At 31.6% G+C, this 18,938-nt stretch overlaps 3 protein-coding genes across 9 annotated transcripts; all 3 read right to left on the bottom strand.

Moving 5' to 3' along the window:
- Window positions 1-20: 20 nt before the first annotated feature.
- LOC105679456 (succinate dehydrogenase assembly factor 3, mitochondrial-like) lies at window positions 21-3,391 on the bottom strand. 7 transcript variants are annotated; one of them, XM_067346993.1, is made up of 7 exons: window positions 3,046-3,187; window positions 2,746-2,939; window positions 2,187-2,315; window positions 1,345-1,678; window positions 805-1,043; window positions 572-730; window positions 21-496 (listed from the first exon to the last, which is right to left on the bottom strand). In XM_067346993.1, exons 3-7 carry the CDS (start codon window positions 2,268-2,270, stop codon window positions 227-229), a joined length of 1,086 nt encoding a protein of 361 aa, XP_067203094.1. In that variant the 5' UTR covers window positions 2,271-2,315; window positions 2,746-2,939; window positions 3,046-3,187; the 3' UTR covers window positions 21-226. The 7 variants fall into 7 exon arrangements, with proteins under 7 accessions (XP_067203094.1, XP_012234919.1, XP_012234920.1 ...); XM_012379496.2 differs by lacking the exon at window positions 3,046-3,187 and having other exon boundaries at window positions 2,746-3,034; XM_012379497.2 differs by lacking the exon at window positions 3,046-3,187 and having other exon boundaries at window positions 2,187-2,312; window positions 2,746-3,034.
- A 552-nt stretch (window positions 3,392-3,943) lies between these two features.
- Window positions 3,944-9,484, bottom strand: LOC105679458 (cysteine dioxygenase type 1). Its single transcript, XM_012379503.2, has 5 exons — window positions 9,089-9,484; window positions 5,112-5,253; window positions 4,878-4,983; window positions 4,458-4,627; window positions 3,944-4,242 (listed from the first exon to the last, which is right to left on the bottom strand). The coding sequence occupies exons 1-5, from the start codon at window positions 9,328-9,330 to the stop codon at window positions 4,207-4,209; spliced, it is 696 nt and encodes a 231-aa protein (XP_012234926.1). The 5' UTR covers window positions 9,331-9,484; the 3' UTR covers window positions 3,944-4,206.
- Window positions 9,485-9,640: 156 nt separating this feature from the next.
- LOC105679446 (axoneme-associated protein mst101(2)-like) lies at window positions 9,641-17,267 on the bottom strand. Its single transcript, XM_067346989.1, has 5 exons — window positions 14,973-17,267; window positions 13,211-14,207; window positions 12,364-12,891; window positions 11,697-11,939; window positions 9,641-11,473 (listed from the first exon to the last, which is right to left on the bottom strand). The coding sequence occupies exons 1-5, from the start codon at window positions 17,026-17,028 to the stop codon at window positions 11,455-11,457; spliced, it is 3,843 nt and encodes a 1,280-aa protein (XP_067203090.1). The 5' UTR covers window positions 17,029-17,267; the 3' UTR covers window positions 9,641-11,454.
- Window positions 17,268-18,938: the final 1,671 nt, after the last annotated feature.

Raw genomic sequence — 18,938 nt, 5'->3', positions numbered from 1 at the left:
TTGATAGTAATATACTCGGATTTATGACATTAATACCATTTATTAACAGTTTTAAATATCACAAAAATGTCACCGCTGATACCGCTAACTTAATAAACTAAATCAATTAATGATTGAATACTTTATTATTTTGGATGTCCAACACATGAAAAATATAGATTTGATAAGAATAAAAATTTGAGTTAAAAGAAATATTTTGATATTCATAATATATTATAATATATTATTAAAATTTGTTTTTAATTTCCGGTTTTCCATCACTAGCTAGCAATACTGTATGATTATTTCTGTTATGCTCATTAATGAAAAAAATTGATTTAATTTTGAATAAATCAGTAAATTCCAATCTATTTTTTATCGGTGCCATCTTTTGAAATTCATCACTGGTGATATCCGATTTATCAATAACCTGCTTCTCCAATAAGCTAACTTCCTTTGGATACATTGTATCTCCGGGCAAAATAAATATCAATCCATCCTTCACACGTGTACACACCTATAAATATATTTATTATCTAATATTTTGCAATCATTTTTTTAAATTCTATGTAGAAAGATATATTTCACTTACCGGAAAATATTTTTGCACACCTTTTTTATTGCGTTTCATAGCCAGATCCAGCACAGTGTCTACATTCTTTATTTTATTTAACGTCGCAATTTCATAGCATTGCGGTGGTGGTAACTTAATGCTCGCCAAGGAAGAGAAGAAGTTTTCTGGCGTTACCCACTAAATTTGTTTTTAGCGATTAGTTCTTACGTAAGATACGCGTCATTATAAAAAATTATTGTCAAATATCTCACTTTTAAATCCTCTATTTCACTTGTTTCATACTCGGTATAAGGAATGGATGGCATACAAGCTAAGTAAAAGACAGTGTCAAAACGTTGTTTAGGTTCATACATCGTCGGCGACAACCAATTGTTCCATTCATATAATGCCCATAAATCCGGATAACATTCCAACTTTTCACAAAGTGTAAAAAATTCTGTGGCATTGTTGTGGACCTTATTTTGCCATGTTTGCAATTCATCTTTGGAGACTAAAAATTACATTATGGATTATATTCATTAAGAATTGAGATATTATATTGAGATTATAATTATAAAAAGTTTAATGCAATAATAACTTTACATATGTTCAAAGAAATAAGCTTACAATTTTAAATTCGTACAATTTAAAAGAAAACAGAGAAAGAGGAGAAATAGATTCTATTTTTAATCACCTATAACCGCTAGTTTTCCGTAAAAAAATTCAAGTCAAAGATGTAGAAAATATATTTGTGCAATAATCATGTAATTCGCGATTTAGTTATATCTATGTTATTATATCTAATTTCTTACTTGGCATATATTGAGCCCAATTAGAAGATATATGGCTGTCTTTTTTGTGTTTGCACATCAAAATTCCGCATTCCTCGAAAGTTTCGCGAATTGCTGTAATACGTAACGAGATCTCTTTGGGCAGCTCATTCTCTTTCGATCGAAAGATCGACGGTCTCTCCGCATTCTTTGGAATTAAAGATGCAAAACCATTGTCGAAACCAAAGGCGGCAAAAAAATCGTGCCATTTCATATCAGAATCAGCTGGATGTACGGTGCCACCCGGAAAGACGTATGATGAAGGAAAGGCATGCGATTTTTGATGACGTTTTAGAAATAGTAGATTGTAATTGTGCTGAAATCATGAATTTTCTATGTTCAAATAAATCGAGGGAAAATGCTTTTTGACAGATTCGCAATCGATCGTGTAAACCATACAATATATTATCCATTAATAACATATTGTATAGTTTATATATATATATATATATATATCGATTGGGTTTAATAAATGGAAATATTTATTGAAATACTGAAATAAATTGAAATAAATGAAAGATTTAAGCAAAAAGTTATACTCAATAATAAAATGTAAATTAGAAATGTTAAAATATATTCAGTTATGCATATGATTGGTTAGTGTAAGATATGTTGATTCTATACATAGTAGATATAATCCAAACTTTTTATCTTAACTTTTTTCTGAATCATTCTACAGCTATGCCACGAAATAAAGTGAAAAATGTTGATTGTACACAAGCTTTTTTCTTATGTTAGATGGAACGTAAAAAAAAAAAAACAAATATATATATATATATATATATATATATATATATGTATTATTTAATTCTCTATGTACTTACAATTGCAGGTGACACTGTGTGATTGTATTTTTCTCCATGTCGTGCTGCTAATATCAAACTCGCTGATTCTCGCCAAGCTTTCATCTTCGGAATTTTTCACACGCGATAGAAAGTATCGGCGACGAACTACTAATGGAAAAATGGAAAAATTTACTACTTGCCGAGATCTTTTACGGCTTATGACTAACTCGGCTAGCACGTGGTTTATTGGAGATTAGTTTTTAATTTTGTCAATTTATTATAAGAATTATCTTAAGAGGGTTTGAAATAAATATTTGACGAAATTAATCTATTTAAATTTTTACATTGTTAAATTGTTTAAACATTACATTGTTACGTAACACTCGTTTAGATATAAGTTTCGAAATTATGTAATCAACAAAAATTGAAAAAATAACTGGCCTTATAAGTCGCATAATAAATATATACTTTTATTTTCATTTTACAATAACAATACGATTCTACGACAATAAACGCACTTAGATGCGTGCTTTCGCTTGAGAACAAATTCTATTGGGAATCTGAATAGTTCCAGTTTGTGCAAGTCAATAACACATACACACGTAACTACGTTTTCTCCTTCGTGTTATTTTCCGTATTCTTCCCGGTTGTTGCGAGCATTAATTCGTATAACTGACACACTTGCTCGTCCCGCAGTTTCTCTAGATCCTCCTCCTTCAGATATTTCCCGAGTGGTTGTCCCGTGTGAGGACCCTTTAGCCCAAGCTGTTCAGCGAGAGAAACTGCGTAGTTCTGAGGGATTAATTAATTTTCGTCAATTACGCGTCGAGTTTTTGTAAAGCATGAATTATCTATGTGTCATAGATAACTTGTCAGCGCTGACGACATCAAACATAACCTGCAATTTCACTCGACGATCGACCACGCGTTTTTACTCACAGTCCATTCGTGGAGAAAGATGATCGCCTCGCTCTCCACGCATTTCTTGTGTCTTCTAAATTCATCGCGTACATAATTATTGCCTAACGGCTGAATTTCAGTCGGTAAACCACGGTGTAACCTTAAAATTGTCTTGTAAAGTAACCTAACGCGCTGCACATGTGTTCGAGAGGCCATGACTCATGGACATGATTGCACTTTTAGATATGATGACTTTTTGTTAAATAAACGCTTATCAATTTTATTGTTAGCCGTTTGATCTAATTGCGATCATCGTTATCTTGATTATCTCGTCTCAGCCATCGTGAGTATTCTGTATAGATTTTTGATATGAATAATTTCATGCTCTTTCTAAGAAAATTTTAATCAGCGGTAAATCTTCATTCTAAGAATCGATTTCAATTAACCAAATTATTGACTTTACAATTATCTGACTTGATGAAATTATATCTAGCAGAAATAATCGTACGTTGTAATGATTAATGATTTAGTCAATTAAACCGAATTTAAATATTTATAGAAGTTTAAAATCGATTTATGAATAATTTTTAAAATTTACTTAAAATTCTTTTTTTATTGTAAAACATTTAAATAGCATTACACGTGGCATTAACTTGACAGACAAAATAGCATATTGATGTATTATGTATGTATTCACAGGATGTGATAATATTGATAAATATTTTTGTAATATGTATTTTTTATTGGATGATACAATTTATTGGAAGTCGTTAAGCAATTTAAGTCCTTTTTATTTAAAAAAATATATTTTTTCTATAGAATATACATACAATATTTATATGTATTATACACACACATACATATATATATATATATATATATATATATATATATATACACATATACACATTAAATGCACAGAATAGTTCTTATTTAAAAGTGTTTAGAAGTTCTTAAATGCAAATATTTGAAAATGATTACATGACGAAAATATATGATATATAATAAGCGAATTATTGAAATTAATATCTATCTTAATTTATGCAAATTAAATATTCAATTTCAATTTCAAACGATATGAATTTTTGTGGTGAATTAGAGAATATCACTGGCTCTTAATTGGCATATCGTTAGTAGTATTCCTGAATTCTTGCTTAAATTAGTTATCCTCTGGAGGCCTGGTGTCTTGAATTTCCTATGGAATAAAATATTAAATTTGTGCTCATATAAATTTTTTATTTATATGAACAATCGATAATTAATTATTAATAATTTATTCCATAATAATTTATGAAATATGAAAACATAAGTTAATAGATACATTTTTTTATTGGCATAAATTAATTTTAAAAATTTTTCCACGGAAAAAAAGCTTTCGGGATATAAGTAGATAAATTTCTGATTTCTTACCCGATTCCTTTTTTCTCCATATTTGGACCAGAATGTGACCTTACACATAGACTTTTGTCCAGTTTGCTTATTGAAGACTGAGCATGTTGAGAACGGTGGCGAGTACAAGTGTAAGGAGACTGCAGGATTTGTCGCGCTCGGGTTTTCAACACGATGCAAACCCATCGAATCTTAAATGAAAATAAAAAAGATTGTACGTCAAAATTATATAAAAGAATTATATTACTCACAATTAATTTTATCTACAATTAAAATTTCGATATTTAAAATCTTTTGCCAAAAGGGTCAGTCTTAATGCATGCGCAATGAAGTAAATTGTAAAAAATTATAAAATAAAAAAAGGTTATAAAAGTTATTATCCATTAAATATGAAATGATGTATAAAACTTCTTACATATACATAATTTTAACAAATCATACCATTGATATAACAGATCTCATTCGTTTCAAGCGTATTCCTCTCAAGTTCTTTGAGCTCTTCCACATTTTCTTCTGCTTCAAAATTTGTGGGCCACGCATATCTCGTCTAAACAGCAATACATGTTATTATTGATTTTATATTGCAATATCCAGCTATATGATTAAATAAATTTCGATATGGTTCCAAAAATAGATATTATTTTTGAACGCTACTAAAAATAATTGTTTTCGTACCTCGCACAGTTTCCCTTGGAGGATTTTCATCACGCAGTGCGCATTAGCGTGATCATGTATAGCTGATCCATGACCTTCTCTCCAACATAGCACCATGAGATTGAACCTGCCATTCCCTTCGTCAACTAAATTCCTTGTATACCTGCGTACAAAGCAATATATTTTACACGTGGCATTTTCTCTTTAAGGATTTCTTTTATCTAATACTGTCTGACTCACACCCTCTGTTGTTCTTTCTGAATTCTATAGCTATTCATCGATCTTTTGAAAATCTCGAAACTATCGAAAATATTTTACACGTATTAAATAAATTCAGACACTTATTAAATAACATGATTAAATAGATTTAATTATTGATAATTGAAATAATAATAATCGATTTTGCTTCATTAAATTGACATGAATAATAAAATTAATTCATCTTAATTTAAGATATTATCTATCAAGTTAAATATTAATTAATGACATGACGGATTTAATAAAAGCGCATATATATTACGAATACTAATATATATTACGAAATCTCTTGCATCAGTTATAACGTTGGTACAAGTTTAGTAAAATAATTCACACATGCACCAATTAATATGTTTAGCTATAAGAAAAAAGAAACTAAAAGTTTAAGTTTATTTCATTTAAGAGTCATTGCCTTTCGAAAAATATTAGTTATACGATTTAAGCTGAATTACTACTAAAATGAAGAAAAACTACGTTCTATGAGTTTTTAATTATTATAAAGATTACGATTTTAGATCGTTATACAATTGAAGTACTTTTGCTGATTGTGAGTAAAATCGGGAAAACTCATATTTCTAACAAAAACAATGTAATTAAACTTAATTTTCGATTCTTTTATCTTGCTAATACAGCATTATAATAAATTTGTAGTGTGTATTTTGGTATTTGCCAACAACAGAACTTATCATCCTAAAAGACAGCACATTATTCACCGGGCATTAATATAAATTGAGCGCCAGGCACGATTTATGAATCAGTGATCTATAATTTCCGTATGCAACAAAGCGAATATAATTTAAAAGTTTCGATGTTTGATGCTTCACGCAGATGTGCATTTTTGCTTGTTTTTTTTTTACGGATATTTCGCCGGTGTACCAATGTTCTGAATCGCACAGAATTCGAACACGGAAAAGGGAAATGCATGGAATGTGTATATAACTGACTGACTATTCATCGGTTGATCGTTTTTATATGTTTATATATTGCTGCTTTAATTCAATATTGAGTGAAATAATTTTAAACGTAATGAGATTCAAAGATATTATAAATTAAATTATATTATATTATAAATTTACATTTTATATGTTGAATAATAAAAATTGACTTCAAATATAAAATCAAATTTCATTTTCAAATTTATTGATCAATTATTTACACTTTATTAATTTCTGATTTATCATTATTTTAGTAATGCATTATTTAACATTATAATTATATGAATTATTAAAATATATCTTCAAATCTTATCTCATAATATCTCACCGTAAAATTAGAATAGTGATCCACTGGACAATACGTCCAATATTAACACGGTTTGCCGATTTTCTTGTGAGCGTTTTCTACCGTGAATAGAATATTGGAAAAAATTTTGCGCTAAAAATTATTTTGTCGTTTGCCGCATCACATGAGTTTAAAAATAAAATAAAATTTTTGATTTGTGAAAAATAACGTTCTACTTTTTATTTATTTTTATCAAAATATTATACTTTTCTGTTTTTATATTACTAGTGTATAATTAATTTTTTAAATATATTTTAGTACATCAATAGTATATTATGGATTATATTTCATAATTCGAATTGCAACTTTACCTAACTCTAATTTTCGTGAAAAGCACTGAACAATACGGTATCTCGTTGAAATATGACGGTTGTTATGCTGAAAATGATTCATCTTCTACGAGCGGTTTTCGCTAGAGTGATTTCGGTAGAAGGGATATTTGCCTGCCACTCGGGTATTACGTTCTACTTTGTGTTGACAGCAAAACCGGTAAACGTGCCGCCGTAGTTCTCGTACTTTCCCGAGTCACGTGGAGATCTCGGCTGCTGCACACCGTAATTCCACCTATGTCCAAGGTGCTCGTTATCTCACGAACTCGTAAACTCATTTTCATTCCAATTTGCGGTCACTCGCCTAATCAAGATCCGTCAAGATAGTACCAATGTAGAAGTTTGTCGTCGACAATTAGTGATGTGCTAAAGTACATGTCGCTTTTGTGGGGTATGTATATATCTGTGATAGTGTAATATATGTATAATTAACCTGATACGGTAAATATTATATAACAATTAAAAGTTCATGAATTTCGCGAATTTCGAATTTCTCGAATCGTCTAATGATTACACGAAATAATGTAATTTTTATGTTTAATTAAACGCGCGTTTAATCCCCGAAAATATGAGTTGCATCACGCAGTTTGTTGCAATGTGTTTACGGCGATATCATTGTAACGCCTAATAATTCTTGAATATTCTGTCGCTCTTATCGCGCGAAATAAAGACACATCCGGAGATCGTGAGTAATAAATTAGTTAATCTGGTTACGAGAGTCATAATATATGCCGGCAAAACTAAAACCACATATACGCACAGATTAAAGGGTTATGCGAGTTTTCCTTCAGTTTGTAATTTATCTGTATGTATATATAATATATCTCAAACAACTCCGTGAGGTCACTAAAGAACTTGTTAATTAGTTAATTGCAAGCAATTTCACTTGAAGCATTCAAGTATTTTAATCACTTCGAAGACTTTCCATTTTCTCAGATATTTCCCGACATTGTTTATATTTCAACGCTTCTTTATAAACAAGACAGTATTTTTTCTTAGATTTGCGTCCACATGTTATGTTATCTACATATTTTTTACGTCAATAATGAGATCGTAAGACAATTTGAGCAATACGACTGAATACGATCGAGGGCGTATCTATGATGTATTTTTTCGTCCGACAATCATTAACTAGGGATCATCCGCTTCAAACAGGAACGTTAGCGGCGTTACGGGTCACTTCAATATAAGATTACTAAATTCTTTCCACGTTTTGCGCGAAGCATCGGAGAATGAGTTAGGAGGATGTGCGAGCGCGAGAACCGCCCGATAACCCATCCTGAACTCCGCTCTGCTCCGCTCGTGTTAATTTCGTTTCACAATTCTGTATGACGTTTATATGCGTTCTATTTTCACAACACACCTCGAATATATGGAGATCGATGAAAATATTTAGTCTCATCATTTAATTATTACGTATCAGCATGCATCTTTCACTGACGCATTTCCAGAGAATGTTTCTATTTTGGCATATCCTTAATTAACCATTACTTACATTTTAATGTTGTGTACAATAACACCGTAGTCAAATCGATAAATAACCAAAACATGTATATATATATATGTAGTAATTTCGTAAATTATTGAATTATGCTGCTATCTTTGATCAGATGTGTAAAATCTTATCAAATTGCAAATCTTGAAAACAGTATGATCTCATTCTTTTGTATACAACGTATTGGATGTTATTAAAGACTTTTTAACTCTTTCTGCGGAAAATATTTAATTAATTTAGGACATTTTTAATTGTGTGTATAATTGTATGTTATTGTCAAGTGTTTTCAATTTTATTTGTCTATATGTTGATAATTTATATATTTAATTATTTCATTATCTTAGGATTTCTAAATATATGCCCAATTGTTGTTTTCGAAGGAGAAACTCAGATTATTCTAAAATCTAAATGTAAAATTGGAAAGTCGAAAGATCAGAAAGAAAGAAAAGAAGAAAGAAAATAATAAAACATTTATATTGATATTCTATATATAGGTACTAGTAATCGTAACTCGTAAGATATTTCTTACATAATTTTATCTATTAATGAATATATAATAAAACACGTAAAATATATTTTATTAAATACTAAACACGCGTTATAAACATAATATATAAGTGAATGAATATCGATACCTGTATCTATCGAATTTGGCAAATTTCTTCCACTCTTGAGGATTGCTTTTGTAGTTCATCATCAGGTCTTGTACGTGATCGATATCCACGCGATCCGTTTTGAAAGCCTCGTGCAGCGCATCTATAAGTTCCTGGAGGGTGGAAACTTTCTCTTCTCGAAGTTTTTCCCCGTTTTCAGTGAGACACGACAATTTTGCACGAGTTACATTGGACAATTGATCCTGCTTGTTGCAAATCTCCATTTTTCAGCCACGGAGTATCGACACTTCGCGATTCGGTTCTCTATTCAACTGGCGAAAGTTTCTTTCAATTTCAACGAAACCACGAGGTACGATCAAAACAAGTAATATTTAATGTCAGAAAACTGAGAGCGTGCTACCTGATGTCTTCACTCGGCTATAGCCAGTACCGGTCTAATACAAGGCGGATACAGCATCTTGCATACAGTGTAAGGTGCTCCCTACTCCAACCGATCGTCAGAGCCACATTAAGATTTTGTGAATCTTTTGCTTTGTGACGTATTTTCTAATTATTTTCTATTAGAATATATTCTGCATTATTTGAAAGAAGTCATAAAAATGTAATAGTAATGATAAAATAAACATAATAAATTTAATTCTAATTTTTCTTATATACAAGAATAATTTTTTTTTCTTATTTTAGAACCGTACGTCACTCTATAATAATAATTTTTTATATTTAATTGCACGTTTTATCTCGTTAATATTCTTATAGTTTAGGAATATTTAAAATAATATATTTCTAAAAAATACTTTTAAAAAATGTATTACATTACATTTAAAAAATATCATAATACACTTCAAATAAAAAGAATAATATTTTTTGCTATGACAGGACCGTAGTTCGATTAATGTAAATTGCATTTTCGCTGTTGTTAATATATGTAATAATATCATTTATTTTAAATTGATATAAAAATTATAATTCTATTATTAATGTTTTATAATTACAAAGTAAATAAGTAACTTGATAGATAATAAATATTTTACATTGCTCAGGCTGTCAAATATCCGACAAATGATGATATCATTTTATTAATCAAACTTTGATGTTAATTATTATCGCATTATGTGACAATTATTAGAATGGTGTTAATTTGTTTTTCATTTTCGAATTTCGGGACTATATATTTTGTATCATATGTGAATTGCGTGCGCGTAAATATATATGAGAAACGTGTTGGGGAATTCTTATCTTATGACCTGAAAAAACGTAAATCTCTTGGTTAGTAGTAATCTGTATCATGTCAGAATATATTACGAAATTTAAACTGCACAAAAACATTTGAATCATTTTAAAATATTACACAATATAGAATGTTACACAATATTAATATCATACATAGAATATAGATTATCAGCAATTTATTTGTTGAAATATTTTGCACGAGTTACATTGGATAATTGATTCTGCTTGTTGCAAATCTCCATTTTTCATACATAGAATATAGACTATCAGCAATTTATTTGTTGAAATATTCTGTAGATAATAAATTGAGTATATTGTAGTAACTTGCAAGATCTAAAATTTCGATGAAAACATGTTTATGTCTCTTTCGATCAAATTTAAATGACTACTTGTGAGGAACTTCTTCTAGAATGCTTATATAAATTTAAATATAATGCTTATATAAATATAAATATAATATAAATATAATTGTAAGAGCAAGCATCGATGCTCAACGACAATAGAATCGTCTGCTGTAGAATTTTATTGCGAGCAGTACGAATTCCCGAAAAACCGTCTAAAGCGATTGATATTCAATCGCAAAACATATTGGCAACGATTTCCTTACGCGCGGTCCGATTCCTTTTAAATATTTTCTATTTAAGATCACAATATCAATAACTTCCAATAATAGTTTCCAGATAGCAAATTATTGTTAATCATAACATTAGCAATTTGAATATGAGAGAAATATATTAAGAAATTTTTACCGTGCAATTTTTACTAATTGTTTTGTTATCTGCAAAACCGAACACTATTTGCATTAGGAAAATACCATGCATCTGTTAAAACGGCATGAGAATAAAATTGAGAAATAGCAATCAAGATGTAAGCAGAAAATGCCAAATAATTTGTTAACGTTACATTGATTATTTATAATATATTCAGATATTTCTATCACTTTTCTTTTTTCATTGTAAACATATTTTAGAATCTCGAATTTACATGTGATATACCACTATATATTTGCTCGACGGTTTATTGATTGCGAGTGCAACTAAATAAACATCATTTACCTATTCGTATTTGCTTCTCGGATTGGTGTAATCCCTTCTCGCCTTCGCTTTCGTTCCGTATTATTTGTGAATCACTGCACCTGCACGGCCTCGGTTACCGGGCTACCTCACCGTAATGCAGCTACAGCAAAGAATGCAATAAAAAAGCAACAACGGAAAGTACGAGGGTCGGTACGGATATGTACGGACTTCATTGACAAGATAAAGCATCGTTAATATTCCGCTTTTAAATTACTCGCAAAAATCTCCCTCGTTCAAACAATATTAATAGCTAGTTTGAATACCAATAACACGACGTAAAAAAGTCTAATAAAATATAGTATTATATAATTTAATTTACTTACGTGCAAGGCAAACTCTTACAATAATAACACTTTGCTAACGGCCTCTTATAGTGTCTTAAAGGTCTGCTTTTTCTACATCTGCATGGTGACAATTTACAGACACAACCAATACGTCGACTTGGAATAATGTTTGTATGCTCATCCCTGGGGCTCGAAATACATCCGCAGTTATTCGGTGATTTGGTTTTAGGCGATTTCATTTTGTGTGATTTGCGTTTAGATGATTTGTCTATTTCAGGACACCTAATTAAAAATAGACATAAGAATTCCGCAAAGATTTAACGTGCTAATTAAGAAAAGCTGTAATAATTATTTATTATTGGAAATCATTGCTGGTGACAGATTTATTAAAAATATTTTTTTTAAATCCGAAAAATAAAACCGCAAAACATGAGAAAATAAAGAAAAGTAACTGTGAAAAGTAACACGAGTGAAAAAGTTGGCTAAACTTCTTTTAAAGCTCAAATAGTAAACTACAGAAACTGGAACTTTGTTGGACTCTTTATGGGATCAAAGACGCCTTACCTTAGAAATTCTCGGAGATCAACTTTTTCGATATTTGACTTTTTTCTATTTATCAAGATAAATTACGACACCAGAAAAATCTTTAGTGTTTTAGATAATCTTTAAGAAGGTTTCTTTAGGTGATCTTTTGACAACTACATACCTGAGGTAATCTTCGGCTCTCTTTTCTTTCTTTCTCTCATCTTGATCAACTCGCAACCCGCAGCAGCAGGGATTCTTCCAGCATCGTGTGCAGCATACAGACTCGCTCATCTTTTGCTGCAGTTCGTTCATCACGTCCAAGAAGATATTTAGCCGCTGATAAGGCAGCTCTTCAGGAGGCTGTCGTTTCGGCTTCTCACGGCAACGACATCCTTCGATGGAATCCGACCGTAAGTCTTTGAAATTTCTCGCGAAGTAGTACCTGATTTCCTTTCTCGGTTTCCAACTAGTGACCCGTATTGTTTGATTTTCATCCGGTTTTCTGGAAATCTGTTCACGATCGCAATCGTAACACTTGCAAATATCTGACGGCAATTCGGAACGCGTGCACTTTCCGATCGGTGCTCTGCATATGCATTTGTCTTGGGGATTATCGCAATACAGGCAAATCATTGCTTTCTTGCGACTGCAACCTTTCTTGATTATGTGGCATGCCAAAGCGGATGTGGTGCAATAATGATCTCTCGGTCTGCAACAGTTAATGCAATTTGCTGGTAGCTTACATCTGTCGAAATATTTCAGGAAATAAATCAAGGAAACGTTTAAAGAAATATGGATTTATATTAATTTATATATCAGTTACTAATTATAAAAAATATTTGCAAACTTTTAATTAATGAATATTTCTAATTTCACATTAGGGCAAGAAAATCGCACACACAGAAGATATTTTGAGAAAATATAAAATTGTATTTATTTCTGAAATTATTAATTAAAATATATTTCTAAATTTCTAATTAATGTGTATTCCTAATTTCTCTCTGTAAGAATATTTTATTGTGCCTTACTTGCATTTATCAACTATTTGAGGACAAGTGCTACGCGTTGTACAGCGTCTACATTTGCATTCTTCGTGAGGCTGGCAACGGAACGCAGTTCTTTTACACTCACATTCTTCCTTTGTTCCGCAACAATCTGTGTATATCCGTGAGCTGATTTTCGAAGATGATATACTACGAAATTTCGGTTTGTCAATTTTCACGCAACTTTTCAAATACTGTGCCGACGTGCAAGTGCATTGTGCTGTCAGTGAGCGGCAACGTGCACAGCAATCTTCCTTCTGTTTAAGTTCATTGTTCTTGCAAAGATAATTTTCGGGAGTGCTATTGCATTTTATGCATCTGGTAATTAAGCACGAATGGTCGTTTGTTGGAAAATCAGAAGGTCCATATTTGTAAGAAAGAATCTTTTTCGATTCATCTTCTAATTCCTTTCGGCAGGTTACGTAGGGCTTTACGCATTTGTCAAAACAGAAATCACATTTACAAGGGATGGATTTTTGTATTTCTTCTTTTATTTTTTCTCGCGGGTAAGGTGCATAAATTTGTGTTGTTTCGTTTACAATATCTTTTGAAACTATCTTTTCGTCTGCAACATCCTTCAGATTGTCAACAATAGCCTGTGGAGTGTCTTTGATCTCGGAAACACTTATTTGAGTCGTGACTATTTCTTCTGCTTTTACTTTTTCCGTAATTTCTGTAGGAATAGATACCTGTGGACATTCTTTCTCCTTTCTCCTTTCTTCTTGATCAACGTGTCCGTTTACAATAATTTCAGCAGGAACAGATTCTATTTCAGATTCTTGAAGTTTAGAATTAGCTGCTATCACAATCGATGGAGGATGTAATTTTTTTGTCGCGATAATACGCAGTAATTTAGGTCTTGAATGCATTGTTTGATCCATTGCGGAAATATCTACTTTTTCGTGTTTTTCAGGATCTATAACGTCAGTTCCTGGTGCGGTTGGTTTTGGTTTCACGGAACTTACAGCTATTGTCATTTTTTCTATAAATAAAATTCATACATTATAAACAGCTTTCACGATTTAAAAATCCGATAATATGCCAAACGGCCCAAGAGCTATCACTAGATATTGTATGCCAACAATTATATTTACAACATTGTTTTTGAAATACACATAGTTTCGGTAGATTATTCAATCATCCTTAGTATACAAAAATTTGATATTCTTAATACAATTAATTAACTATATAAAACGCAAAAATTGTCAAAGATAAAAACGTTAACGTTTCGTATATTATAGAATTAATGCAATATACTTTAAAACAGGTAATGACAATTTTTATTCATGCCGTCATATTAAAATATTGTTATTATATGCTACTTATTTATATTTTTATTTAAATATTGTAATTCAGAAAAAAATGTTGTAAAAGTTTTATGAAAGAAATTATAAAATCTTTGTAATAAAGTTTAATTAATTATTGAATTTTATTTTTTATTTGTTATTTAATTTATTTAATAATATATTGTCACTCTTATTCCAAAATCACGAATGTGCAATTTTGTTGCTTAGAGTTATCGCTATTTGAAAATTTAATTTGCTCCGAAAAATTACATTCTTGTTTTATTGTAGTAATTCTTTCAATTTATTCAAGCATTGACTTACTGTTGCTATCGCGTTCGCATTTCTGGCATAGAATCTTCGTCCAAAATTAGATTAAAAAATAATATTAGTGAAAAATTGAAAAATTAGCACATTTGTGGTTTTGATATAAAAGGGAAGATATCACATCTATGTCAAATTACCTTTTTTTCCGAACGGAGATTTTGTTAGTGTAGTCAGTTTTTTGTTAATTTCTGGCTGATTTTTTTTATTTATTTTATCTTCAATTTTAGAAACAATTTTTGCTTTTCCAATATCCTTTTCGATATCATCAATGATTAATTTTTCCGATTCTACTTTTTCTGTCTTTATTCTATCTTTAAGTAGCGCTTTATCACGTCTAATTACATTAATCACTTTTTTGAGCGATTGATGTAAAAGTGAATCTCTCGTTTTTCCTTCTATCAATTGTGTTTCTTTTGAAATATCTTGCGTCTCCTCTTTATCCTGCGACTTTTCTTGTGTTTTTTCCTCTGATTGATCATTTTTACTTGACGCTAAATCTTGCGTTCCGAGATTCCTCAATATCTTACCTGTTTGCTGAGAATAATTTTTTATTTGTCGATTGGACGACGATTGCATTCTTATCATTCTTTGTTGATCCGAAAGATTCTTCAATATTTCTTTCACATTGCGATTTGGGCGATTATAAAATTCCGCGCGTGGTAACGTAGAATAAATATTTTTTGATAATGGTTCAGGATTCCTTGTTGATTCCACAGTAGTTGGTACTTCCGGTTGATCATTCAAAACAGTTTCTTTCATTTCTTTTTCTTGCTTTACATCTTTGACAAACTTTTGTCCCGTAAAATTATTATGAGCGACATTGTCATACTTATTATCTGGTTGTACTACTCCTTTGGCATATCGAACATTCTCCTCTCGGTTATTTAACTTCGAACTACTTGTATTTTCCTCCACAAGTTTATCTTTCGCATCGTTTAAGAACACTCTTTTAACATTGTCTTGGTTAGTAAAGTTCGAGTAAGGAATCTTCTTACAAATTGTTTCCTCGGGGGCTTCTTTCGAGTCTGGAGGCGCCGCCTTGCAAACTGTTACTTCTTCCGCAGGTTCTTTCGGTTCGCCAAACATCGTCCTGCGAACTGCGATATCTCTTAGAGGCTCCTTAGCAGCCAACTCCTCGCGAACTCTCGTTACTTTCGGTTCTTTCGAATTTCCAAACGTTGTTGCGCATACAGTTGCGCTTCTGGGACATTCCGTGGAATCTTCGAACGTGTATTTATACGTTTGCGTTTCCTCGAAACGTTTTCCAACGGTGGTATCAGGCGATGTTTTGCATACAGTTGTGTTTTCGTTCAATTTGCAAGACGACATTCGAGAAGTATATATTTTTTCCGGACATTTGGCGTCGTCGCAAACATTTTCGGGAAGTTTTTTCTCGACGTTCATGCAGTGATCTTCTACAACGCTTTTGCACGCTTGCGTCTTCTTTAAATGTTTTTCACTGGCGAAACCGAACAACGTCCCGCATGCAGTTGCACTTTCGACTAATTTCTTGGAAGCTGTTTGATAAACAAATGCTTTTCCCGAACACTTTGCGTCATCGCGCACATTTTTGGGAAGTCTCTTCTCGATGTTCGTGCAGCGATCTTCTTCTTCCTCCGTGATGCAACTGCATGTGGACCACTGCCGAGCCACGTACTTTCTTTGACAACTTTCGGGAGGTTGCTGCGACAGCTTATATCCTATCTGTCTCTTCCAGATATTGTTACGATTTAGTACCGAGGCCTGCGGTTTTCCATTTCGATATTTGCAACTATCTGCGAAACATTCTTTGGGAACTTTAGCATACGTCACGCAATCTGTGTAAATCGATTTCGGTAACCACCTGCTACCATCGATCGCATCGCACTGGGCATATTCGCTGTCATTTCCGTATACGTCACTCCGATTGTTATTTTTGCGATAATTCCTTCGCTCTACATTGGTGCAAAGCGCGTTTGACAAGGAGACGTCGCTATCATTCAACCTGGCTCTTGTTTCCGAAGGATAAATGGTGGTCCAAGACTGCGGGCGCCTAGAATTGTTATATACGTTGAAACTGGAGCACTGAACTACGGAATCCGATGATTCCTGCCGAAGATCCGTGCTGAAGTTTCCATCCTCGCAACAGCGGCTGTCTCCAATCGAGATAGCGTCCTTGCAAACTGCGTCGTCGTCGTCGGCTTTGACGCCCATCTGTTCCTTGCTGGATTCGCTCGGCTCATTTCTACAAATCCTGCGCAATGTTCTATCGTTGCGAATGATGTTGTTTTCACTGCTATTGTTGTTCCTCTTTTCGTGGATAAAATTAGGTGATTGCTGCAATTTTTTCCGCTTTTCTCGTATGCTGTTTATTAGCTTGCATGACGATGCGCTGCTGGCACTGGCGCATCTTGAGTTTGATCGTTCGGTGATTGCATCAGAGCTTGTGTTCGTATAGGACTGAGGCTTTTTTGTTTTATTTATAAATATTAAATTAGAATTAATTATAAGACAAATATTAATAATTATTTTATACATAGAGAAATCTCACAACTCGTGATATTAATTTAAACATGACAAATTTTCAGTGAATTTTAGAACCAATTTTATTTCTTACCTGAAATAGACATTAATACTTTCTAAATTATAAATGATTGAAAGAGAGAAGAGATTTTTGCAAACTAAGCTTGAAGAAGTTAAAAAATGAAGAGGTCAAATAAAAATCCTAGATTCTTAAGTCAATTTTAAATAGATTTTAATTAAATAAAATTTTAATTAAAAATATAATTGCAAAAAATATGATATGGAAGATTGAAAATTATCTATAAATTAACGATTTTTTTCAATTTTCTTGCTAAAAAGTTGATTCTAAAAATTTGTCACAGATTTTATTAAATTCAAAGTTAATAATAAAAAAACTTTAAAGATAATGTGTGAGATATCTTGCATATAATTTATGATATATAAAAAGATAATTATAATATATTTGATTATTGTGTGTCTATATATGATAAGACAATTTAGTATAATTTTTTATTAATACTTATTGCTTCTGATTTATTTATTATTTGTGTTAATTTATTAATAAATATTTTTAAAATTTTATAATAATAATGATGAATATAGTAAAAATATTTTTAGAGTATTACAATATTTCATTCTTTTTTTCGTTACTTTTGATAAAAGAAAATAATTTAATTTACCTGACCATTTTTATTAGCCTCTGAACAAATATAAATATTGACGTTTCCGGTCATTCTGCGATTGTCAGCGGTCACTGGTTTATACACTGGTTTATTCGTTGGTTCCGAATGCTTTTTACTCTGTTTTTTATTATTAACTTTGTTTTTCACAGGTAATAACAACGCGTTCTCGGGATATGGATTTAAATTGTCATACACAGATAAAGCATTAAATTGTTGTGAAGCATGGTATGCTCTTTGTCGATTTGTGTAAGCATTGAGCATTTTTTTGCGATGGGCGATTTCATCCGCTACGCGGGATCGATACACACGAGACTTTCTTTCAGGTTTCTTCGAACATGGCACAATCATCTTTTTCTCCTCCTATTTCAAAGGAGTTTGTTTATTAATTTTTTTCTCGCTCATTAATTAATTTTTTTAGCGCAAGCAATAAGTTACAAAAATTTTAATTTATTTGTTTTTGCTTGGATTTATATTGCGTAAAAAATATGAAACAGTTACGGTATGACAAATTCTAAAATTGCATTGTGGATACTTGCATCCTAGGTACCATTGAACACTGTTTCACGATGGTTTGCACGGCGTCTTTAATAGAATTGTTGATCTCTTTGATAGAATTATTTATCTCTTTGTTGATCATCTCGCTCAGCTTTGCTGGACTGATTTCTTTGTCGCATGGGAGCAATTCCTTTTGCGCTGATATATTCGCACAAGTTTCTTTTTTGATCTTTCCCTTTTCGCATGTTTCTGAGGTGCACGCGGTATTCGCCTCCGGCGTTCTCTTGTCATTCTTATCCTTCTTTCTTCCCAATTCTTGTACCTTTATGATACCTTCTCTCTTTTCTTCAACCACACCAAGAATTGATGCTTTCAAAGCTTCTTTCCTTTCTTCTCCCAGTCTCGCTACTGGTTTCAATTGAT

This window comes from Linepithema humile, chromosome 1, assembly GCF_040581485.1.
Source record: "Linepithema humile isolate Giens D197 chromosome 1, Lhum_UNIL_v1.0, whole genome shotgun sequence".
Lineage (NCBI taxonomy): Eukaryota > Metazoa > Arthropoda > Insecta > Hymenoptera > Formicidae > Linepithema > Linepithema humile.
This window is presented reverse-complemented; position numbering and strand designations above follow the sequence as displayed.

Coding starts and splice junctions, on each gene's coding strand:
- LOC105679446 (XM_067346989.1), bottom strand. CDS start 17,028: ATGGGCGTCAAAGCCGACGACGACGACGCAGTTTGCAAGGACGCTATC. Junction 14,208..14,972: donor ATCTCCGTTCGGAAAAAAAG/GTAATTTGACAT, acceptor TTTTATTTATAG/AAAAAATGACAATAGCTGTA. Junction 12,892..13,210: donor CAAATAGTTGATAAATGCAA/GTAAGGCACAAT, acceptor TAACTGTTGCAG/ACCGAGAGATCATTATTGCA.
- LOC105679456 (XM_067346993.1), bottom strand. CDS start 2,270: ATGAAAGCTTGGCGAGAATCAGCGAGTTTGATATTAGCAGCACGACAT. Junction 1,679..2,186: donor ACACAGTGTCACCTGCAATT/GTAAGTACATAG, acceptor TCATGATTTCAG/CACAATTACAATCTACTATT. Junction 497..571: donor GTGTGCAAAAATATTTTCCG/GTAAGTGAAATA, acceptor ATATATTTATAG/GTGTGTACACGTGTGAAGGA.
- LOC105679458 (XM_012379503.2), bottom strand. CDS start 9,330: ATGGAGATTTGCAACAAGCAGGATCAATTGTCCAATGTAACTCGTGCA. Junction 5,254..9,088: donor GCCAAATTCGATAGATACAG/GTATCGATATTC, acceptor CTTTGTACGCAG/GTATACAAGGAATTTAGTTG. Junction 4,243..4,457: donor ATGGAGAAAAAAGGAATCGG/GTAAGAAATCAG, acceptor TTTATTCCATAG/GAAATTCAAGACACCAGGCC.